Consider the following 26,499-nt stretch of genomic DNA (forward strand, 5'->3'; position numbering starts at 1 on the left):
GTGGTATCTACTGTAGATACCATTGTTTACATGCAGCAGTGATCATGATGGCAATTTCGAAATAATTTTTACTCTCGTACCTAGATGTGAACTGCGATCTAGTAGAGAAGCTCATACTTTTCTTCTACTAGATATAAATAACTGCAGTCAAATATAAATTCTTTGATTTTTAATTAGGTATGCGCATATAAGGTTGCTTTAAGATACATGCCTTACAAGCAACGTCAAAAATATATTACATTTAAGGAATATGTAATTTGATCTAAATCGTTTCAATTATTTGGAACAGTTTAGTTCTTTTTATAAAATATTTCTTTCATAAATCTGTAATGGGCATTTTAAAAATTATAATATTTTTATGGTGAACCTAATAACGTATTTGTAATTTAATTAACTTTCGTATTTATGATATGTGTGACTTTGATTAAAGCAAATTAATTATTTTATTGTTGATATTGCAAATATGCCTTCTTCTTGGTTCGAAATTATAACTATTTTTATCCATAAGAGGTAAATATCAGTGAAAACTATTAAAAACTTAGGCCCTGTGTAAATTTGAAATCATTCTTTACAAACATGTCAAGTTAAAGAAAAAAAACAACAGAAAGTTACAAGGTCATAATTGTGCCTTCATTTATTTGTTATATTTTACTTCGATTTTTGTGTTATTTTGGCTTATTTGCAAAGATGGAGATGAGTGATGATATGATTAAATTGATCAATAAGCACTCAATAACATCCATGCCCAGGTCGGGATTCGAACCCGGGACCCCTGGTGCTCCGCCACGGGGGCCAGCAATCGTTATCTTGAAGATAGAGACAAACTAGGGATCGAAAAAAATGTTTTTTGATTTTTGAAAATGAATTTTTTTGATTTTTCGTAAACTTTTTTGTACTTCCATTTTCGTTTTCGAAAAAATGTTTTTTCGGTTTTCAAATTTTCGAAAAAAATTATAATATATTATATATTAATATATGTATAAATTGCTCATTGAATCACAAAAAATCTAATATTGCCATTGCACGCAATTTGGATAGTCTACGTAACACAGCTTTGTATCAAGAGAGGCTTGTGAATCGCATTCTGCTTGGCATACTGAGGTAATAAATCGAGCCTTATAAACATTTTTTTACGATATTGATCTCCATATAGATAAAAGGAAGTTATTTTTAATCACAAGCATTCAGAACTTATTTTTTTAAAAAAATTAACGTAATAAAACGAAGAAATATACTTTTCTAATGGTGTTCATTTCAGTCATAGACATAGGAAAGCAAAAACTTGTTACAAGTAGCTCACGTTATTGTTTATTGTAACATTATTTTTATTAAAGGCTTTCATTTCTGTATTACAAATTGTTATGGTTGCCATGAAAAAATCTAATGTCAAAAATTATTGAACTGACATCACAAGTCAGCTTGAATAAAGCGGTATCTGATCACTCATTTTGATAATATCGTTGCATGTAAAGCATGGTAACTACAAAAATTCCTTGAACAAATCGCATGTTGCACCACCGAAAAAAATAATTCGGATGAAATATCATGTTTGTATGATAGTAAAAAAATTAGAAAATTATTTTAATTTGTACATCAACTTTCAATATCTCAAGACCTGCATTTTGGCACTTACCATGTTTTACACCCGAGCCCTTCAAATGTGTTGCAGGTAGAAAAACAGTTTAGTGTGATGCAGTTCTGCAAGACAAATTCCGTCGTCTTGACCAAAAAGAAATTTCAGACGTTTCCAGACGACCGTACCAAGCCACCCATTGTCTTTGACCATGTGAAACTTCTCTGTTTTCTTTTGTCTTAATATATAATTTATACAGAATAAGAAGAAAGAGTAACTAAGGTTACCATGACAACAAGCGTATGATATATTTATGAGATAAGGATGGAGTATACGAATAGATGATTATGTTCTTATGTTTGTGGTATTATGCAATTTATGACACTTTCGAAGTTCTACTCATTGACTTTATTTTCAACTATGGTAAGTCTAAACAACTGAGAATAGGACATAATCAAGTGGACTTAAAACATCAATTTTAAAGTCAGCATCCACTGCAGTCAGTCACTACAAAGTATAAAGACTCCACGAGATGCAGGGGCAGCCTTCCATTTAGCATGAAATACTACACGCCCTCTCAAGTGCTTCTATTGTAAGAAATGATGACGGCAGCAAAGGGATGCGAGATCAATATCCGCATCGGTAGACCTCGGCTTATCTACTTCATTAGCCCAAATGGGTTGATTTACATAACATGAAAAATCCACCCCGCTCCACAGACACACTGCGGAGATCGCGCTCCGAAATCAATGAGGCAGGCATACGTGCCACTTGCAGCGGAGTCAATTCACGATTCCATGACGACTGGAGGATCCATTGTTTGCTGCTTCAGAGGGACCCGCCTGCCATTGTCTTCCATTATGAACAATACGGAGGCAGTCTTTACAAAGAAGCTCAATAACAACTATAGTTTTTTCTTGTCAAGATTTTAGGCAATGGAGCTAATGTACTTTGATTTCAAATAACTAAAACATTTGGTTTATCTTCTTGGTAACCATAAACAACATACATATTACCCTACTAGTTTTGGTGATTTTGTCTAAATTATTTGGCGATTCCAAACAAAATTACCAAAAAAATTGGTGACGGCGACCAAGCAATTACGCAAGTTTTTGGTAGTCAGAACTTATTTTGTTTAGCGCAAACAAAGAATTGTGTAATGACTTGTTTGATTGGAAACTTGATTACAAATTACTTATTATTTCCCTGCTTTATTCCTTCTCTGGATCATTACCTCTGATGAATTTTACTTTAGTCTGTTTCTTAAGTTTTTAATATTCCAGTTTCAAAATTGGCGTAGTAGACATTACAACAAAAATATAATTTTCAATTTCATAGCCCTAGCATCGTACGAATGTTCATATGTATTTGAATTTCCTTAAAATTTTTAGTCGATTTTCTGTCACCTTTGGCTAATCGCGAAGATGAAAATTAATTATGACGATGAAATCGTTGAAGGCACACTTGCAAACACCCATGCCTAAGACAAGGCACCGAACCTTCCGTACCGAGATCTTTAATTGGACACTCAACGCGCTCTGAATAATTTTAACTTAAAAGATGTATGGGGTTTGCCAGAGAATCAGCTGTGTTGAGTAATGATTTATGTTCATACTCGAGAGGCTATATTGTTATTATTAAAACTAAACAAACATGTTCAAATTGACCGTCGTTCTTTCCTACAACAAATCTTTCATTCGTGTTCTTCGACCATTCAATCGATCATTCAATTAACGTCATCTGTTGATCAATTATTGTTATGTCCTAATATTATGACAAACAGAAATAAACATCTCAAGATTGGAACTTCACAAATAAATATATTAAAACTTGTAACAAGGTGGATTACATTATTAAAACTTAAATCATCCATAAGATACATATAAACAAGATGCATAATCGTTGCTATGCACAGACTATGTGCATTGGCCATAATATATTTTATAATATATATCAATCTTGTCCTTTTTACTCTTTGAGATTTCCTTCTTCCCATCGAACTACGTCCTTGACCAAAACTATTCCCTTGCTTCGAAAACGAACTGGTTTCTAATTAATATTAATTCCTTTCTTCAAAGACGAATTGGTTCCTGGACCAAGATTAGTTCCTCCCTTCCAAGACTAACTGTGAACATTGTGTTCTTCACTGTCGCTTAGTTCCTGCCGATGCATTTCAGTTTTAATTGGAGGATATAAATATGCATAATATGCACTATCGTCATATTCCTTAGGTCTTTCTGACTGATTTGAATCTCCTCCCGTTTCATGAAGAATCTTTAAAAATGAATATTGTACATTTCTGTATCTGCCAATTTCTACATCTCTTACTTTATAAACAGCAAAACTGCATCTTTCAATAATTTCTCCTTTCCGATATATCTTTCTTTCAGGGTAGTAATAATATACTTTACTTCCAATTGAAAAGCTCTCACATTCATAATGAACATTTTTAGTGCCATCTTTAATGATTATATTACTTGCAGTGTCGTAAGAAAACATTGCTGAACTTGGAGATGTTCCAGTTGATGGCAATGGAGTATTGTTATGCCAGTGTATTACTGTACGCAGCAATGATTCTACTTCAGTATTTAATTTTCTAACATCCCCTTTTGGAAAACCTCCTATGAGGGTTAGATACCTTTTCACGGTATTGACTGTTCTCTCAGCCAACCCGTTTCCCGAAGGTTTATATGGACAGGAATGCTTTAGTTCAATGCCCAACCTTTGGCAGAAGTCCATTATCTGAGACTAACTCTTTTGGAGAACCAAGTATGTAAAATTGGCTTTTTAAATGTCTAATTGCTTCCCGAGACGTTAAATTAGAACATTGCCAAACATTCAAAAATTTCATGTGAGCATCAACACACAACAGGAATAAATAACCTTTGAAATAGAAATGATCGACATGTAGACGTTCCAGGTTGTGATGTCGGTGTCCATGATATAAATTGTCCTTTTGCTGGAGCTCTTCCATTCGTCTGACAAGCATCACATTTTGCAACAAAACTTTCAATGTCAGAAGTCATTTTATGCCACCAAACTAAATCTCTGCAATTCTGTTTTAATCTCACTACGCCACTGTGCAGACCATGAATTTGAGTCAGAAACTTGCATCGCAGTGTCTCGTAAATTATTACTTTAGACAACAAACTATCGCTTTTTGTATGTTCCTTGATCTCAGATATGCGTAATGGTTGTAACTTTTGTTCTAGATCTGCATACGCTGTCAAAATCAAATTGGATTGCAATTCTTCAGGTAGTGGTAATCTTGACAAAGCGTCTGCTATTGGAACCTTCTTAGAATACACTATTTCGTAATTCAGAGATGCCATGAATATTTTCCATCTCTGCCAACGTGCATTGTGTTGCATTGGCACTGGTGTATTCGAATCAAGCAATGATTTCGCAGTCGTTGAATCAGTGTATATTGTAAATTTTTTACCTGCCAGATATAAATAAAAATGCTTAACAGACGAAACAATGGCTAGTGTAAATCATAATTTAAACACAATATGTTTTGTGAGTCTGGATGCAAACTAACTTGTAAAAATGCTGAACGTAAATCAAGCCTGGTGTAGTACTTTCCTATTTTAACTTTTTGTAAAATATCAGGAAAATCTGGTAGAGGATACACTAAACCATCGGTTTGAAAATTTACCTTTTTCGAGTAATCTACACAGATACGTATAGAATTATTTGATTTCTTAACTGCCACAATAGGACTAATTCTGCTTACACATATTATCTATTTCTTGTTTTATTTTATCTCGTAATAAATATGCTATTCTGTACGCTTTCCTGAACACAGGCCTAGCATTCTTCTGTAAAAGTATTGATACCTTGAAATCTTTAATGGGTGTATTAATATCCTCATTAAACAATTCTGCAAAAGATGTCAGTAATTGTGAACGACAGTCTTCAATGTTCATTTGTTTCATATTACTTGAATTATGTATGTCGGCCTTATGTTTGTTCAGAATCATGACTTTGATATTTTGCCCTTGCACATTTGATGTTCGTGAAAATTCACCTATCTCATCAATCTTCTGTTCATGTACCCTTGGAGTATCCATTATTCCTGAACGCTGAATTTTCGAACAAGTATCTGGTAGCGAATCTTTTGATTCCAGACCTAAGCAAGCATGTGTAGAATCTTCATTTTGAATGTAATCAGTTTCAGGAAACTCATTTAGAAGTTTGCTGCGCCAATCACCAAATAATATGTTCATTCCAGCTCTGCCAATTAACATATTTGTATTAATCTTATCGCCAACAACAAAAGGCATCATGTGCATTTTGCCGTGATAGTAAAGTTGTAAACTTAATTGGCCTAATAAACACAATCTTTCACCTGATATCGACGTATATGAATTTAATAACGGACTCAGTGTGAAGTTGCCTATAAGGTTAGTTAACAAGTTTTTGGAAATGAAATTAGCAAAACTACCAGAATCGACAATAGCTTGGTCTTGTATTATAATATTAATGTACAAAGGTAAACGTTCATTTCGCAATGAAATCTGATCAGATGCGTGTTGCAAGTTACAAATAGATTCGTTTGCTTTTTAATTGTACATTTGTCGTGTGTTTGTAGTAAAAAAATATATGTACTATGCTCTTTCACAGATAATAAGCTATTTTGAGAGTTGTATTCTCCATAATCATTAGCTTTGGTATCTAAATTACTGTTTCTCATTTCACAATTTCCCTTATACATAGTATAAGATAAATTGACTGCAGGTCCGTTTTATAGTTTATTTCTTTCGAAACACGCAGTCAAGAAATGTCCTTTCTTCTTACAGAAACTGCAAATAGCATAGAATGCAGGATAGTTCTCTCTGAATGTAAAACCTAACCTTGCACAGCGCTTACATTTTATATCATTTGCCTGATTTTGCCGTAATACAAATTTTTGGATAAATGCAGTATGGGGTTTAAATTGTGGCATACCTTTGTATGCATTATTTGTTCCGAATCTTGATTCACTTGTATCTTGTTGATTCTTTGAAAAATGAGCTTTAGCAAACGAATTGTTTGTACTGAATCTACGTGAACCTCGTATTTGTTTATTTTCACCTACCAAAAATGTATTTTGGTTGAATTTATTTTTATTTGTGCGTATTATCTCATGTTGGAGTACTACATCACAAACCTTCTCGAATGTGCTGGGCATGTCTGACAATAATCTGTCTTTTAGTATACTATCGGGTAGTCCGAACACGAGTTTTTCTCTAAGACGAGTGTCTAATTCATCTGTTGTAAACTCACAAGTTATTGCAGCAACTTTTAAACGATTTATGTACGATGTAGCTGTCTCACCTTGCTCTTGCTTTATTTGCACAAAAGTAAATCGTTGAATCCATTCATTTACCTGTGGTGCATATATTTTTCGCAATGTATCAAAGAGTTCCTCCAAGGTGCATTCTTGTGGATCCTTTGGACTTAATCTGTGTTTCAGCTCTTGGTATGGCAAACTACCGATTACAGAAATAAGAGTAAACACTCGTTTCCTTTCTTGTATATCGTTAGCCTCAATAAAAGCCTTGAATCTTTTAATATACGAATTTATATCCTGGCTTGGGTCATAAGCCTCAAATGCAGGTATAAAACTTATGTGTTTTCCATACTGGCTCACTTGGACTTAATTACTATAATTCTACTTACAGTAGTAATTATTTATCTTCTTTAATCCTCGTCGCCATTTTGTTATGTCCTAATATTTATGACAAACAAAAATAAACATCTCAAGATTGGAACTTCATAATTAAATATATTAAAACTTTTAACAAGGTGGATTACATTATTAAAACTTAAATCATCCATAAGATACATATAAACAAGATGCATAATCGTTGCTATGCACAGACTATGTGCATTGGCCATAACTGCTAGTTCACCATATACCTAGTCTTACCATAAATACTGTCCCAAAGTTGTAAGTAAATAGACACAAAATGGTGAGAGATATTGTAATATCAGAATAACATGAGGTGCATGGATGCATTATGAACCAAAATCACAAATAATTATTCGAAATGGCCACCTTTAGCACTGACACACTTCTGAAGTCTTCGTGGCCACGCATCAATTGAATTACGCAACACATCGACTGGAAAATGAGCAACTGCCTTCAGAAGAGATCGACCGCTTTAAACTTTCAATATTGGGATGTCTCTTCTTGCAAGCCATCTCCTGAAGCTTGGACCACAATTTGTAGTCCAAAGGGTATAGGTCCGGTCTTGAAGAAGGCCAATCTGAAGTGGAAATGAAGTCTGGAACATTTGCTATGAGGGCACGCTCCATTTCTGTGAAAAAGGGGTAAAAACATCAGCCAAAGTGTACCAGCAGACAGTGCTTGAGAAACTATGCAAGAATCTTACCGACACCATCTTCCATGGAGAGAACTGGAGCTTCCAGCAGGACTCAGCCCCAGCACACAAAGCACGCACCACCCAGCAGTGGTTGGAGGCAAATGTTCCTGACTTCATATCCACGTCAGATTGTCCCTCTGCCAGTCCAGACTTAAACCCTTTGGACTACAAATTGTGGTCCAAGCTTCAGGAGATTGCTTGCAAGAAGAGACATCCCAATATTGACAGTTTAAAGCGGTCTCTTCAGAAGGCAGCTGCGGAGTTTCCACTTGATGTGTTGCGTAATTCCATTGATGCGTGGCCACAAAGACTTCAGAAGTTTGTCAGTGCTAAAGGTGGCCATTTTGAATAATTATTTGTGATTTTGGTTCTTAATGCATCCATGCACCTCATGTTATTCTGATATTACAATATCTATCACCATTTTGTGTCTATTTACTTACAACTTTGGGACAGTATTTATGGTAAGACTAGGTATAATAATATATTTTATAATATATATCAATTATTCACATGATATTTGACTGCTGCATATCTAGTGTCTAATTACGGAAATACCAAAAAATTCTTGAAATACATGAGGTGTTCAATCAGTTACTGGGTCCCACGAAGCATTCACCTTTACAATAAGAAAAGATCCCGACAATGCATATTTTGTTAGCAATATTAATTACTAACATCTTACAATTAAATATTAATACTTACAGGCTGCGAAGTCCTGCAGCTGCTCGAACTCGGCCGGTGACAGTTTCTCCCAGTGTAACGTCATCGTAGTGACGATCTGTGACGCTGCTGATTACGTCAGAGAGGATGAAGTCGGAACCGCGACCCAGGCCAAAGCGCTTGGCTCTCTTCTGACGTCCGCAAGGGCGAGGGCTTCAGCGTGCTTCGGATGCGGTGGCGCCTTCATCTGCAACAGAGGACAAGGACGTCACCTGACGTGCAAAATAGAAACCTACTTATTGTACTGCATTAGGGGCCGGCCAAACTTGTTTAACACATAAGAACCACGTGCAACGTATTTCTGATTTAAGAACCACAAGGCTTGGACAAACGTTACCCACGCTGTTGATATTTCTATTTTTCTTATTTTCCGTCGCCTTTTTGCCTCTTTGTGCTAATCACGACGATAAGAATGGACGATGACTACATGAAAACAATGAGAAGACAATCGCCATAAACACGCTGAAACTCGATCTCGGAACTTCGGTGAGGAGATGGTGAGCCGTTTCTTCATATTGGCAAATGCATCATCTTCTTTTATTAAATTAATCGACCCCCCTGATGGAGTGGTTTAGCACAGCGCGCTACAATGTCAGGAGTTTTGGGTTCGAATCCTGGCCTGGGAGTGGGGTTCTTTGTGAGTGTCCCTTCATCAATTTCATCTTATCACTCATCCTGCCGATTAGCCAAAAGTGACAAAAAGGCGAAACACAGCTTCCTAATTCAGTCAATAAATTACTAAATGTACAAAGGGTTAGACAGAAGTAAGCATATAAACCAGAATTCGTCAAAAAAATGAACACATACACACATATATACATAGGTGCCCTAGAGGACAGGTTGTACAGTCATGGAAAAAATACTTCCACCATGAAGCTTTAATACCAGTAGTCTTATGAGGGAAGTATTTCTTTCTACTACTCTACACCAGCATGTTTCGAACTCTCAGTGAATATTAGTCAAAATCACAAAAAACAGAATGATAATGAATAATAAATTTATATCTGGCATTCGGTTATCTGATTTGAGTTATTGTTTTTACCATTGATGTAAGCTCCCTTGTTCTTGAGTTGCATTATATTCCTTTTGGCTAGACTAATTTCCATAGGTTTCTTTCTACTTTTAAATCAACTTTATACACAGACAAGCTAATCGGGAGGACCTACAGTTAAAAGTGGGATCCGAACGACTATGTGCCTACAACGGGTATCAAACCCAAGACCCCTTGATTACAAGACGATGAAGTTTCCACTACGTCATCGGGGGAAGGGATGATAGATATATTGTTTCATTTCTCTTACTTACCCTTGCTCACAAATTACTTATAATTACGTAAAATATTTTAACGCATACTACTTGTAGACTCACCAGTATTTAAGAGTATGTAATATATTTATTCAACGTATTAGGTGGTTTCATGCACTGGATAGTTATTTGAATAGTAACCAATCAATCGTATATGTCTTGAAAGCCTTTCACAGGAAGGAAAGCGAAAAGAACCCGCGACAGATCGAAAATAACAAGAAAACAGCTGTTGTATAGAAACGTTGTATGGAAGCAAGAAACAATTCAAAAGATCCGACAAAAATTGCAAAATAACTCGTGTAGCATATTGTCTCTTCTTTGTCCTTCCACGATTTCAAGAGACGGATTACGTTTCCAGGAATCTCTTTCTTTTTAGTCGCCAGTTCCAAGAAACCCACGGCAAGGCCATCGCATCACGGCGCGGCCCGTAAGATCTAAGGACCTGGATGGACCTGCATATTCTGTGCAGGCCTCTCCTCTCTCGTTCCCCGCCCCTCCTTTTTTTCTTTTCTCCCAAGAGGGACGGTGCTTCTGGAAATTTACGAATCCTTTCCACTCCAGTCTGCCCATCCACCATTCTTCCTCCTGAAGCCTCTTCCACCCTATCACTCTTAGTTCTGCTTAGCTCTGCGACTTGAATACCTTCCGGAGCCAATTGTAACTAGGGAGATTCCCTTCTGAGCCGACGCAAGCTCAATAGTACTGCAGGATAAAGATAAAATGACCTGCAATGCTATGGGCGTATATGTTTGGAGACAAAGGTATTTTGTAAATGCTATTTGAATGATATGTTAAAGTTCACGGTGCAACAGCTCTTCGAGAGCCAGGACGTGCTAAGCTACTTGGGTGACGTATGGTCAGCGCATCGAACATCATCGCCGCTGTTATCTGATCTTCTAGACCGGATTCCGCTAGTTCTTATTTCCAGCTAGCTCCCCAAATGTTCTCACAGTGATCGACTAACGCAGAAGTCGATCAAGGAGCCGCGGTGATCCAGTTGGTATAGGGAGTCCGACTGCCACGCAGGAGACAGGTGTTTGGTTCGATTCCTGGGGTGGGTGACCTGAGCCTCTCTGGCTCACCCAGCCTCAAATCAATGGGTACCTGTGGAAACCCTGGAGGGTAAAGGCGGCCGGAGCGTGGTGCTCATCACATCACCTCTAAAATGACCGAGATCGAGAATGTGTGGAGGCCCTACCTACATATTCCCTAAATGTACCTTCATGGCATGGTGCTATATGTACGGGGAAATTTACCTTTACCTTGTAATCAAGGGGTACGGGATTCGATACGCAGTTGAGACACATAGTGGATCCCACTTTAAACTGTAGGTTTTGTCCCGATTAGCCTATCTGTCAGTAAAGTGGACTTAAACAAAAAAACGACATTTTAGAGAGCTCAACGTTGATTCTTGTTATTTAGCGTCCCCTTTTCTTCCACTTTCGGCTAATCGCGACGATGAGGATGAGTGAAATGTAGAAATTAATAAAGGACACTTACAAAGACCACGAATTATCAGGCCGGGATTCGAACCCTGAACTCCTGAGTGGTAGCGCGCTATTGGGATCGAACCCGACCAACATATTCTGCTTGACCTGTAATAAACTTTACAGTGTAAAGGGAAATATTTTCTTTGTATACACCTTGAAGGATAGTATGATATGAAAGGCGATGCATGTTATTTAAGGATTCACATGGCTCGGTCAAGCATTCTCTTCCAAAGCCACGGTGGAGCCACCAGTGACTTGTAATTTCGCTCGCTGAATCTTTAAGAGAGTATCGGTCGGTGGCTGCTTAACCGTGGAATGCCTGTTAAAAATTGCACGAGCGGAGATTGGGAATGTTTCCAAAGCTTCTCCTCGGATTACGTTGCCCATGGAAGGTTTCTCCACTTCACGCACGACACGCAGAAGCAGAAAGGACATGACATGTGTCCCGTGTTCATAGGCTTGGTGGGTACGGAAAACAGCGCCGCCCTGTTGCACCATATCTTATGTTGCTCTTCTCATGACGATGAGGACAAGTAATGAAGTGTGAGAGATTATAGGAACAATCAAATAAACGTTACTTTCCCGTCCAGGGTTGGATATGTGCACAGGAATTCATATGAACTAAGTAAGATTCCTCGGTGCATTCACAAAACACTGTGGCGCTAAGAAAGTTTCTACACATACTTATGACGAGAGATATACGCTTGGACAGTCAGGAAGAAAAACAACCTGATATCACAGAGATAAGTCTTGCTAAAAGGCTGCTAGTGGCAATTAATGGTAAGGCAAAGAGTAAAGCCGTGCACATAGCACCGTGCCATGAAGGCACATTTAGGTTACGGGATGTGGGAGCAAGGCCCCACACATTCTCCAACTAGGCCATTTTGGAGGTGATGTGATCAGCACCACGCTCCGGCCAGGGTTTTCCCGAGGCACCCATTGATTTGAGGCTGGGTAAGCCCCGGAACCGCTTTATGTAGGGACAAGGTCGGAAAATTCCGACCTTAGATCACCCACCCCGAGGAATCGAACCCAGGTCTCCCGCGTTCCAGTCAGACGCCCAACCTGCTAGACCACCTGGGCTCTGACAATTAATGGTAGAATGGAAATACTTGTATTGGTTGTGGAATGTGGTGAATAAATTTAAGACTAGTTTCAATCTCACTCCATGAGAAATCACATCAATTTTGCATTCTCGTTCTCACTTCACGAGAAATCGCATTCTTTTTTTTCAATCGTACTCTCATACAATGAGAAATCCCATTTATTTTTCATTAGCGGCCTCATTTTGTAATCAAACCCTATATTTTCTCTCATTTTCTTCCTCCTCAAGATATCGCATCGTTTTTGTATTCTTAACCTCTCTAAAATCAAATGCTCCCATCTACTGTATACAGGGTGTCTCATACGTAATAGCGCAAACTGACACAGGTGAAAGTACACGATAATAGAAGCAAAAAAGTCCCAGTAAACATGGGTCTGCAAACGAGCAGTTTTCGAGATAATCGCGAATGTGTTATTACAAGCCGCCACTGAATTCATTATTTGTAAACGTCGTCCTAGTTGGTAAAATGCTAATAATGTGTGCGAATGTGTGGTTAGAAGCCGTCACTAATTGCATTTTGTAAACAGCGAGTGCTTTACTCCTTGCGCGTCCCGAGGTTTGCTCTTTGTTTACAAAACAGAATATTTCCGAGAGGTGGCGTTGTAATCAAACAGGATGGATACAATCAGTACACAGAGTAGAATGTTCAATAAAAGCAATGAGATCTCCAATGACTTTTCTTACTGTATTATAAGCATTTTACCAACTAGGACGACGTTTACAAACAATGAAGTCAGTGGCGGTTTGTAATCACACATTCGCGATTACTTCAAAAACGGCTCGTTTGCAGACCCATGTTTACTGGGACCTTTTTCCTTCTATTATCGTGTACTTTCACCTGTGTCAGTTTGTGCTATTACTTTTAGACATCCTGTATACGTAGAAAAACAACATTATTAACAAAAATACAAGCAGTAGAAAAAGAAAATGAATTTGCGCACGTCACGTCATTTACAGTCTAATGTTCAGTACTTCAATTGATTTGGCGAACGCATAACACGATACTCACGAAAGGGCTCTTATTTTCCTACTTTCCATCTCAACAGAGCCTCGTAGGAAGCGAACACCCACCAGGAGCGTCCCTTTTCCTTCCACCCTTCATCTCCCACCCGTGGGAAACAAGTCCGTGGAAAAGTGTTGATTGCTGTAACGCAACACCGTGACATGATCTACTTGAATTCCTGCCTGATTTATGGAAGCTCGAGCCTCGGGGTCAAGCATGGAATATTCATGTTGCCTAGCAACCGCTCGCAGTCCGCAGAACGTCTCAAAAGTGGTTCAAAAGGACGGCCGCTTCTCGCTTGACCAGAATATTCCCCTGGCAATCAAGACGACGGCTCGAGAGTTGCTTGTTTCCTGCGAAATCATGGAAGGTGGGAAGAATGCATCACTTCAAAATAGATGTCGCGATCACCAGAGATGAAAACCAATATGCAAGAACAAAACTACATGAATGTATATGGTATTACATTCATTATTGCTTTGTTATATAAAATTAAATAGGTTTGAAATTTCTAATTTACGCGCAAATCTGCATAAATTTCTAGGCTCTTACATGTCTATTTTTAAAAGCATCTGAAGAATCAGTCTTGCAGCATTCATAAAACGATCGTCAAAAGATAAAAGTATGGTGTGTAGCATCTGCTTTATAGTTGTCGTTCAGTTGGTCGAGCGTTTGACAAATGTTTTCTATTCTTTTCTATTATATTAATTTTAAATGTTTTACGATGATGGATGATTTGTTGAAAGTGATGAACGAACAAACAGAACGGAACACACATAGGCTTGTATAGTTCGATTGATTGATATGGTTTATATAACTTCTCTTTTCTGCTACTTTTGGCTAATCGCAAAGATAAGGATGAATAATGATATGATGAAATTGATGAACGGACACTCACAAAGAACACCAATGCCAAGGCCGGGATCGAAACCGGAACCCCTGGCGTTGTAGTGCGTTGTGCTAACCACTCCACAACGCAGGTCGGCATAGGCTTATATGAATTCGAATCTGGAAATCTTGAAGCTAGATTTTGAGTCACGTGCATTAATGATTCTGAAAGATTCCTGTCCTCTCTTCTGTTTTTTCTTTTATAGTATTTGGAGAGATGTCTAAATAAAATAAATCGATCACTGTGGGAATAAATTAAGTCAAAACTTAATCTATTAAGCCTAACACCTTAAGCCTGAAAGTTCAGAAAAATATTAAGAAACCTATGATTTTTTTTTAAATTTGGATTTTGAAAGTTGGATTCAAGATCAAAATGTTTATGGTAGTGGCAGCGGTAATGTTCAGAGATTCAAACCACTCGTATTGGTAGTTATATTCGTCACTATTGATCTGTATGCACCATGCCACAACACATGATATCCAATCTGGTCAAGCTAGAAAATATTTTCATACATAGATCTCTAGTCAAGCAGCCTCTGATTTTTAAAATTTCCCTCTGCAGGTAAGTTGGTGATATCTTCAAGTTTTGGTGTCTGGGTGTTCCAGTTTCCAATCCGCCACTACGAGCGCTGTAGCTGCTGAATCTGAAATGGCGACGGTGGAGGAAAACCCATGGATTGGAAGAGATTGCCCTTTCCTATTGCCTCCGCGATCACCTGGCATTACCTCCTCCGTATTTTCATTTTTAGGAATACGATAGTGACAGGATATACGCGACACCTTGGCGAGATGTGCACGCACAGTGTGTTCTGTGGCTGGCCGAGAAAAAGTTGTTACGCCTTTCTTATTTTGATAAATTTATTCAACATTTATAAAGAAAGAAACTGAAAATGTATAAGGTTAAAAGTTAAAGATTGTAAATTAAAGGATAAGTTAACAAAAAAGAGTAGTGTTGATTGTTCCGATAAATAAATCATTATGACGTAATTGGAAGAACTCCTATCAAATTTCAGAAGAAGTTGATGTACTAACCTTTATGTAATAAATTAATGGCGGAAGTTTTAAAACTTATATTTATCAATGTATAATTATTTGATATAAATGTGTAAGTATTTGTTAACAGTAAAAGATGTATCAAAAAGTTTTAAATGATTTATCAAACTCAACTTTTGAAAATATTACACATTATAATGTAAATGAAGAAATATTTTGTCTTTATAACCTAATAGTCAGGGGTTCGAGAATACAGAAATCGGGTATAAATACGACTACAATTCATGGTAAAATTTAGTGGTTTCTTGATATTCGCTCTTGCGTGGGTCTGTTACCAGGCCTAGTGTTGAGTCTGTCACACCCCGCAAAACTGAGCAAAGTTCCCTTGAATGATCTCAGTCGGATATCAAAGAAACGAAACTTGTGATCGCGGTTCCAAATCCGAAAGGGCCCGATTTCTTAGTCTCGCACTCCTAGTTTCTGTATGAACTTACATCAAATAAAGACTGGATAAAACTCATCTCTCTTGGTTCGAGTTTTCCTTCTGCCCGCCTGAGATGGTTCCAGTGTAGACTGATGGAGTCCTCATGTTGCGGACTACAGGAGATGTGGGTCATTAACTCAGATGTTATCACTGCGTGTGTTTGTGTCAAGATACAGTGTCGAGTCTCTCACACCCCGCAGTGGTCGGAACGTAACAAAGTCACCGAAAATGGTGCAATGACTGTTTGGAATTCAGATTTTCTCACTTTAGCATCTGGTAGGGAGTTGTAAAAGCACTGAAGAAGTAGCAGCAGATGAACGCATCACACATACAGTCACTCCTCAAATGTTGACCAATGTTGGCGGACATATCGTGTCTCATTGCAAGTGCCAATGTTGAGTGTCTAAAGTAAAGACTGCATTGCAGTTAAAAAAGTTATGTTTATGTATGTTGTTGAAAATATGGTGTTTTTATCTATATTCAATATAAAGGGTGAGCAGTTGAAATCAAGGTAATCATCTTGCGATACTCTATATGAATGAGCTCTTAAACGTTTCTTATCTCTCCGCAATACTCAATTTAGCCTATGACAACATAATGATACTCTCGCTCGTAGAATACTCTAAGAAGTAAATACCCCGAACGTTTCCAATTTTCACCCAAGGGTTATCTATACTTTGGTAGATAGAATTCTTGTTTTAAGTCCACTTTGTGCAAAGAACGGCTAATCGGGACTTGATCTACAGTTTAAAGTGGGGTACGAACCACTGTGCCATGAGCCTCCACCGGGTATCGAACCAGGACACCTTGATTACAAGGCTACGAGGTTACCACTATGCCGTCGGGAACACCCATCTATACTTTTGTTATTTACGACGCATGTCTCCAGATAATAGTTTTATCATTTGGTTATCCTAGGCAAATAGCGAGAATAAATATGAATGGCGGAACGTCTATGCCTTACACAAGATTCAAACATGGGATCCGTAGCGAATCCCTCCATCACGGAGGTGGGATTGCGTCGGTGAAAATAAATAATGAATTGATGAAGAAACACAATTAAAACCATGGCTTTCTAACCACTCCGCTACGTAGACCGACTACTCAGGAGTGCAGACAGAGATGTTACATTTCTCTGCGTAGGGAGTAGGTGCTACAGATAAAACTGGAAAATAGAGGATAAACACTTGTCTGAAGTTGGTGGATTGTTAGAACTATGGGGAACGACTTGAGCGTACTCGCACTTAGCAGAATAAATACGGAGTGTTAGGAGCTAGGAAGGGTTCTTGATTTTTATCGATATTGGCCGAGGCATGTGAAGTTCCGTCTAGTTTCTACTTACCATGGAAACGTGATCACGCTTCTTAAATGAAGAATAGTGAACTCGACTGCCGCTTTCAGTTTCTCAAGTCTCTCTGTAACTCACCGCACGATCTAGTAGAGTAAGGAGAAGTTAAATTCACGCTAAGCTGCGCGCAACTCTCGGGAAACTTTCACATGATTCCAAGAGATCCTTTTCTGCCCGCCTCAAGTCACTAATATGTCGACAAGAATAGTTCTCGTTGCAGCGCTGTTCCACCTTTCAGAAAGGCACTTGATTGAAAATTTGAAAGACATGGTGTTTTTGAGTCGTAGATACGCTTTTAAAAATGTGTGTGTGTGTTCATTGTGCACTTTACCTTTTACGCTCACTAGCGCGTCAACTCGCAAACTACCCGTACTGAACTACTTGGAAATCAGATACGGTTAGTGGTCTCGGTGGGCGAGGATGTTGAATCAATGAAGGTTCTGGATTGGATTGCTGTTCTTGACATTTCCTTGCGAAAATCACAACAATTCAACCTCATCTTCACGATTAGTGTAAATCGTCAGAAAAGTTACATACTTCATTCTCTTTTATGTATGTTACATACATAATTATTAATTTAAGGGATATGGGGTGAAGCATGGTGACATTTTGGTCATTATTGGGTTTATTAAGCAAAAAGGTTATTTGAAGCTATACTGTAGATAAATTGTTTTCGTTTTGCGTTTACCAATTTCACATGCATTCAACGAGTCCAATGCAAATTGCATGACACGGCCATTACACGCGAAATTGACGCTGGCTCTTTTTAACTTTGTAACTCATTAATTACAAGTAATTATTACTTTCAATTATCCCAACCGATTTTCAGGTTCATGAGTGTAGTTTATTTGGTAATTAATATGTTAATTAGTTTATATATGTAATTTTTTGTGTATGTTCCATGTATGTTTCTTGTTGGGAATTTGGAATTCTTGCCCACAAGAGAACACGGGAGTACTGCTAGAGAACCGACCAGCGGGTATTTCCTTGACAGTTGGGGTCGTTACAGAGAAGCTTCCAAAAGGAAATGTGGAAAAGCCTTAGACCCGCAGTCCTAGTGGAGTTCACCAACGGAGAGGCTGGGGTAGTTTCCTTTCTGCAAACTTCTCTGGCACAGAAACTATTATTTCAGTCGGAATTTCCATATATACCGACTCCCAATCCGGATCTCTAATGAGAGTGAGGCCAGCAGTCGGAAGGCAGGCACAGGCCCTCACGGGCTGTTTGTTACACCACGGGTTATTATTATTATTACATGTGAGAAACAGGGTACACATAGCTTTTAGCCGCCAATTTTTTGGTACTAAAAATATATTTTTAGTGTTACTATACGGCTATAAGAGTCTGTGGCCAGTCATTACGTACTATTGGATTGATTTAGTTATTTTTTTCCATTTCTGCCACTTTCGGCTAATTGAGAATTATTACTATTTGGTCCGGAGGAACAGTACACTCAAAGGTGGGGCCCTTTTAGGCCGAAATCACTTCTTTTTTAAATGATTGATTTATTGATTTGCTTTACTTCGCTTTTTATTCCACTTTTGGCTAATTTGAGAAGATAGGGATGAGTGATGACATAATGAAATTGATGAATGGACACTCACAAACATCCATGCCCAGGCCGGGATTCGAACCCGGGACCCCTGTCGTCGTAGCGCGATGTGCTAACCACTTCGCGACGGGGGCCGGCTCTTTTGTAAATGAGAATAAACCAAATGTTAAAGTATTTAGACGTTGCGTTATAATTTGAAGAAAAAACTTCTGCAAAACGATGTGCCGTTATTTTCCCACAAAATATCAAGTAAGTTTTGTTTTCAACTGAACCTAGAGGGTTTGTTACGTTGGTGTGGGTATATTCGGAAGTGAGAGGTATCCGCTGAGGTGCGAGGTAGCCGTGGTGAAGAATCAGCGGAGCTGGAAGTCCACGATACAAAGTTACCCTTTTAAGAAGTAGCAGCATGGATATTTATATAAGTTGATCGTGATACCTGCTTCATCGTTCACAAAACATACGATCATTCAATACGAAATGCTAATATCGTTATAAACCAAAGTACGAAATTAAACTTTACCTGCATTGTAAGGGTTTTACCAAACTAATTTTATTCACCAGTCATCACGATCATTGTACGAGTAAGATGACCACAATTAACAACAAATGCACAAGTCCTGGACATATGGCCGACACTACTACCAAGTTTAGAAAGTTATAATTTATAACTTATAAAGCAGCCAAATTACGTTTTGCTTATATTAGAACCAGACAAGCGAATGTTTCAGCAGAAACGCAACCTCACTCCTATGTATTTCGAGTGAAGATATCCTCGCGAACACGTCCCTTTCGGTTTTCTCTTGTGTGTGTACATATTTATAAACGCCCGGTTGGCTGTTTCCGCAATGCCTTCTCTTGGGATTAAGCAGACGGTTGGTCTCTCAACACGGTGAGCATTGAGAACGCTATAATCATGCAAGGCCTGAGAGAAGAGAGTGCATTATTCATGTCTGCAACCTTGTGTGTATGCAACAGAGAGAACACTGCGCTCTTGTGGCCTGGTGTAGGAACATAATTCAACTGTTGGATGCACACCAAACTGAACAGACTATCAAGAAAAATGGAAGCACAAGATGGAAACAAAGGCAGCTCATATATACCAGTATGTATTCTTAACTGAAGAAACATAATCAGTGATAATCCATGTTTAGTGAACAAATGTAGCTTTTGTTCGCTTTAAAACTGTATCAGGTGTTTTTATGACTCCCTACCGACATGTATGTGTACAAGCATGGATAAAGTTAACAAGTTAGTGCAAATTACTCTCAGGTCAGTTCTCTCTGCGGCGTCACCAAGGTTCCGATACGAAGCAGCTAAAATTTGCGATTTTTCTGAAAGAAGTGGATGGAAATATATTACGTAAAGGCCCTAGTTACTGGGAGCATTACAAACCTAAAAACGGATTCTACGTATACTTCACGTAGTGTTTCCAGGTAGGAAAAGTGGGCAAATTTCATGGTTAACCAAGTAAAAATTCTAAGTTATTCTTACAAATTATTTAATCTATTTCAATTTATATACATATTTTGTTCAAAATTAGATTAATTCGCACCACAAAATCCAGTCTGACAGAAATTCGTAAAACAAACAGGAGTGGAAAAATCTTCAGATTGTAATTGTTACTTTCAATCGTAACAATTTAAATTCAATTTACGGAGTCACAATGATCATCATCTCAAATGTTAATTGGGAACAAAGGTTGTATTGATCGATTGATTTGGTTCATTTTACTTCGCTTTTCTGTCACCCTTGGTTAATCACGAAGATGAGGATGGGTGATGATGTGATGTAACTGATGAAAGACACTCCCAAAGAACACCCATGCCGAGATTCGAACCCTGGGTCCCTGGCGTCGTAGCGCGCTGTGATAACCACTCCGTCACGACAAAGTTGTAAAATGTAAATACGTTACATTATTGTCAAGTTTGTCCACATTTCATGTTGTAGTTAAGTAATAAAAAAAAATACCAGAAGAAATGTTACTATCTAAGTAAATACTTTTCAACCATTCCACAGCCTATTCCATTCCATTGGACGTCCTACACCAAACAGTATATGCTCTCGTTATTGTCAATTGTGACTTTTCAAGCATAATAGTTGGATTGAAAACTATAGGAGAGTACGAAAGGAAAGGCTAGGCTTGTTTTCGTTCAATGGGATGTTAGGTGACTGGACTTGGCAGTGTTGCTACCTTCCTATTCGTTGGCCTAATTATTAATTAAATTCATTTATGATAGATATGGGCCCTTATACTTCTACACCGCTTGGTGTTCACTGTGTTTGCTCTGCCATCCAAAAATTCTCTCTTGATGGTAAACGTTGGTTCATCAAGAACCCAGTTGTTCCCCAACTGCTGCAGGGAAATTCGATAGCTAAACGGATTGTCGATAATTCGATTTTCTATTGGAGGTTCTTCTGTAACACCACACCGCCTTTTGCCATCTGTATCGGGAAACTTTCGGATCTATCTTGTAATATTGCGGACGAGCACGCTACATCCATAAAGAACATCCAGGTGGCGTCGGTCCTTGGAGAATATTCCTTCTGGGGAAAATCTATTTCCAGGTAAGAAAAAGCGCCGTTTCCATATTGGTTCAAGGGAAGACTTCATTCCTTATGGTCATTTCCTTAATGGTAACGCTCAACTTGTCCACTTGTTCATTGCAAGTTTATGTACCCGTTCAGGCTCCAATTGCAACTGCATTTCATTGCTATTTCTGTTGTGCTGTGTTTTCAGTTACACTGCATGCTATTCAATAAAGGAGAGGGCATTTAGTTTACATCCATCGCTAAATCTTGCAACAGTATCAAGGAAATTGGAATAATATTGTTTTTTCTTATTTTAGGTCCTATTGCTGCGTCTTTAGACTAATCGTGTCGATAAGGATAGAAGTGATGAAAGAATATTCGCAAACAGAAGGGATTAGACACTAGGCTACCCTTATCTACAGCCTAGGGACCGCAAGTCCATGGGGTCGCACAATATTAAACGATGAAGCGGAAGAAGTGACGAAGACCATCGACTATTAAAATTCCTTAATATTGTGATAATAGCAAAATAAAACAACATGTCAAGTCCTTTTACTTGCTTATTTCATGAAATAAGTAGAATAAAGGAGTTTTTAGCGTTTAAATAACTTCTTACATCAGATGTGTGTATATTTTATAGGTAACAAGTGTTATTAACACATAGCATGCAATTAGTGGAAGTGAAGTACCATGATAACAAAACTGTTAATAATAATTATAATAATAATTTTGGCAAATCCCTAAACAAGCGATAGCCTGGGGGCCAAAATTCTATAAATCCCTGCTCACAAAGGAACATTTCCTAGGTTAGGACTAACTCAGCACTGTGCGATCGATTGATTGATTTGGTGTTTTAAGTTCACTTTATGCACAGTAAGGCTAATCGGAACTGGAACTACAGTTTAAAGTTGGATCAGAACCACTATGTACCTCCACGGGTATCGAACCCGACACCCCTTTATTACAAGGCGACGACGCCTCAGCACCGTTCGAGGCGAGATTAAGAGTCCATAGTTCAAGTTCTTGGTCACCGTGACGGCAAACTTAGAATTGTGACACGCCCAAGTTTATTTTCATTCCCTAGGCCATTGTCTTGTCTGAATCCAAAACCGCAGGGTGCAGCCGTCGCTGATGAAGAAAATGAGAGAGCAGTCACAACACGCACCCCCTCCCCCCCTTCCCGCAATCTTCCCTGTCTTCTATTGCTCTCCCGGACTCAATGGAGATATGAAAACCCACCACGCTGTGACTGGCTCTTGAACACGTCTCTCTCAGTTCTTCCCTTCCTTTCTTGACTGTCGAGAGGTGGGAACACGCTCTCGCCCCACGAAGTGTCTGGGTATGAATCCTGGCCAAGTCATTGCTGTTTCATTGTGTTTGTCCTTTCATCTATTTTATATATATTCTATCAAATGACCGAATGAGATTTTAAAACGATATGAATTAACTATCTTTCGTAAAACATTTCCTTAGATTACAATTTTTTCATCCATTTTCTTCCATCTAGTTTTATCAATTGTTCATTTTCATTCCCTTCCTTGAATATTCTATCGTTTTGATTCCTTGCTCTTAAAGTTGATCCATTCCCAAAATCCACATTTCTTTATCTCATTGCTGTTGATTTTCCGGATTATTTCCATCTTTTAGTTCACTTTCTCATAATCCACAGAAATTTCATTTCCCTCTCCCCTTTTTAATTCTCTTCCTTGGGCCTCCCTATGGCGCAGTGGTAGCGTCATAGCCTTGTAATCAAGGAGTACCGGATTCGATACCAGGTGAAGGCACATAGTGGTTGGGATCCAACTTTAAACTGAAGGTCCAGTCCCGATTAGCCTTACTGTGCATAAAGTGGACTTAAAACACCAACTCAACTCAACTCTTTATGAGTGTGCCTTCATCATATCATGGCACATCTTCGCGATTAGCCAAAAGTGGAAGAAAAGCGAAGTAAAACAAACCAATCAATCAAATCCCATATAGCCCCAGTAAGAAACGCTATGCTAGTGACCTTTCGAAACTAACCTTTGTTTTCAAACTATTTGACAACCCAGAACGAGGCCAAACTAGACAAAGCCGATACAGGATTCCCATGTGTCCGTCGGCTCCTTTTTAGTTCCTGGACGGCGTCCTGCATTTTACGAGGCCCTTCCTGTTTTGCTCGTCTGTACGGAATGACTCCCGTCTGAAGTTCAGAACTCAGCGGCGTTGAGATTCGACTTTTATTACTCACACTGTCCGCGCTTATCATTTCGACGGATATTTCTAGCAGAGTTGCCAACCCTAACATAATAATACCAGCACAGGTGTTTAACTGAATCCGTGGTCGCAATGCAAACTGTTCGGCACGATGGTGAATCTTATTTATAGCAGGGATGTCATAAAATTACCTAAATATAGGGAAATAGATCTCACAAATGGTTCAACATGTAGGATAGAATTACTAGGAACTGAATTAATAATTAATTTTAAAAATAAAGTAAGCCAAATATTTTGTGAACGTGTGATATTTTCGTTGATTTACGTATTATAGTCTCTTCTTTCAATTACTTTACCTCTAATAACGTTTAAATTGCTTTTGTGGATGTTGTTCTTGTTTCTCTGAAATTTTGAGTCAAGAGTTCTCAATAGTAACACTATAATAGTTTAGAAAGCAATATGGGGATAATTTCATTAGTGAAATGTTAAATTAGTCTCTACCTACTACCAGCTAAAATGTAGTCGAGTGCTATTACCTTCAGAATATCCACTCTTATGCTAATATTCGAAGCGAGTTTATAATATGAGGTTGCGGACGCAACGAAATTAGTTTTCAGGGTCATGAATGTCATAATTCATCTAACTTTGCTCTCTTGTGCACTAATATAGTATAGTATTATAGGTCCACTGGTTTCCTCTGAAGATGTTTGGAATTTGAGAGAACTTTATTAAAGTAATTTTTTAACTGTTTCTAATCTGTAAACCTTGTCCTCAAATGTCCGTAAGCGAGAAAGACCAGACTGCAGTTACCAAATCAGAATTTAAATGTACTTATCAGAATTCCAGTTCTCAAGTAGTAACTTCTTCCTTGCATTGGTTTGCAACATTTGTCACCTTGCCTCATTCTCGGGTGAAAGAGGGTGAGGGGGATTGTCCCACTGTCAGAAACAAGAAGCTTGCGCGCGAATTCACATTCAGCGCATTACCCATTACTGCGTCACAGGTCCTTGTCCCTCGCCTTCCCCCTTCCAATCTTTTCATTCCACACCATCGAGTGTCAAGTGACGTCACCACTTACGTAGGATCTTCGGCTTCTGCATAGCGGTAGGTCGATCCGTGACGTAGGTGTGAAAAAGTTGCAACGCGACGCATTAGTGGGGGAGGAGGCACTGGGGAAGGGGGAGAGGAGGGGTACAAAAAATTAGGGCTACCGTAGAGGCACCTTCTGAAGTTACCTGAATGAGGAAAAAGAACAAATTTCAGGATTCCCAATTAATTGTAGGTTTGCTCGATCCTACTTTGCAAATGATACTGCAGTACAACAACGGTCAATAACGGCAAGTATTACATGATTGGTCTTGTGCTCAAGAGGCGGAGGGTTCAAACCCTACAAAGGTTTTGCTTGGAGAAGGGCAGACCACATCATGCTCTGAAAGATAAAATCAAAACTTGACCTCAAGTTTACAGTACAATGTAGAGTACTGAATTGCGTCCCATTATTCCAATGGAATGGTTCGGGATGGGATATAGTGTCCAGTCTCATTTTCCTACTTGAGAGAAACAAGGAGAAACATATCTTCCAATCTTCATTCACGCACGGATTTCCCCCCTTGTACTTCGTAGTGAGCCTAACCAATGTTGTAATGGTAGCGTCGTATAGTCAAGGGGTCCCGGGTTCGGTACCTGGTGGAGGCCCATAGTGCATAAAGTGAACTTTAACTCAAACACGTACTTTGTAGTCTACCCTATTCTGAAAATAAAATCTTAATAATCACAGACTTTCATGTCATTCATTGAAATGTTTGAAAATTAGCGATTAAAATAGATGTGACTTGGCACTATGTTGCACCGACCCCTACTTTGCTGATAAGGTGGTTCGTCTGACTCACGTATAGTTCAGTGTTCGATCCCTGAGGTGGGTGATCCCAAGGAAGGTATGGATTGATTTGGTGTTTGAAGTCCACTTTATGCACGGTAAGGCTAATCGGGAGTGGACCTACAGTTTAAAGTGGGATCCGAATCACTATATGCCTCCACCGGGAATCGAACTCGGGACTCCTTGATTACAAGGCCAGGGAAGATATTGGCCGATATTACTGCAAATGCGCCTCTCAGGCTCATTACTGGTTTCCTCTGGACGAACCAGTGATGGAAACGGGGGGGGCTCGAAGTGCGATGCTGATCACAATACATCATGGACGAGATCTAAAAGGCGTAGATCTAAACCTTCACATTTCCAGTGTACCTTCATGGACCCAATGCAGCTCATAGGCGCTGCTTTTCGTATTTCACGTTCATTGACTGTCACTCCGCATGTTATTTCCTCTGCGCAACCGAGAAAATTACACTGAAATTTACCCTTACGCATCTGCCTTCATTTCAAAACTCGGTCTGGTGCAGTATTCCTAGACAGGACAACCTAGACTCCGCACCCTTGCTAGCAAAGTTTTGTTACCGTAGCAACGGTTGCTAAGGAAGCTTAATTTCTCGGACCGAGCTGCTTAAAGGACATGCATTGCGCTTTCACAGGTGACGTTTCACCGAGCGCACAATGCTCGCAATCAGCGGTCCACACACATCCGGCTTTGTGGGCAACCTTGGCGAAAACCACCGCTACATTCTGTGGTATTGGGTGGAAGGGGAGGTGGCAGCGTGGTGAACGAATAACAGGTGTCCTTTTCCAAGGGGAAAATCTACCTCTTCCGGTTGTTCGCAGCTTCTTTGACACCGCACGAGCCCCGTCGCTTCTGAGTCTACTAATGACAAAGTACTATCGTATCCCCATGCTGGGCAAGTGAAGATGTTTCTTTTCTAAAGAGAATTATTTCCGTGGTGAAACAAAACTACGTGTGTTTATGAGTTTCAGTTTCCTGTGCATTGGGGTCACCTTGCAGCTCCCTAAAAGATGAACAACTTTAGTACGGGATTAGTGATCCCCT

General features: G+C 38.9%; 1 protein-coding gene across 7 annotated transcripts in view; it reads right to left on the reverse strand.

Moving 5' to 3' along the window:
* Window positions 1-26,499, reverse strand: part of Dgk (diacyl glycerol kinase 1) — a 506,799-nt gene that overhangs the window by 171,396 nt on the left and 308,904 nt on the right. For all 7 annotated transcript variants that reach the window (XM_083137145.1, XM_083137133.1, XM_083137139.1 and 4 more), the window contains one exon: window positions 8,650-8,854. In XM_083137145.1, the coding sequence (XP_082993271.1) occupies window positions 8,650-8,713 (64 nt within the window). In that variant the 5' untranslated portion in view covers window positions 8,714-8,854. The remainder of the gene's footprint in view (window positions 1-8,649; window positions 8,855-26,499) is intronic.

This window comes from Lepisma saccharinum, chromosome 1, assembly GCF_977018435.1.
Source record: "Lepisma saccharinum chromosome 1, izLepSacc3.1, whole genome shotgun sequence".
Lineage (NCBI taxonomy): Eukaryota > Metazoa > Arthropoda > Insecta > Zygentoma > Lepismatidae > Lepisma > Lepisma saccharinum.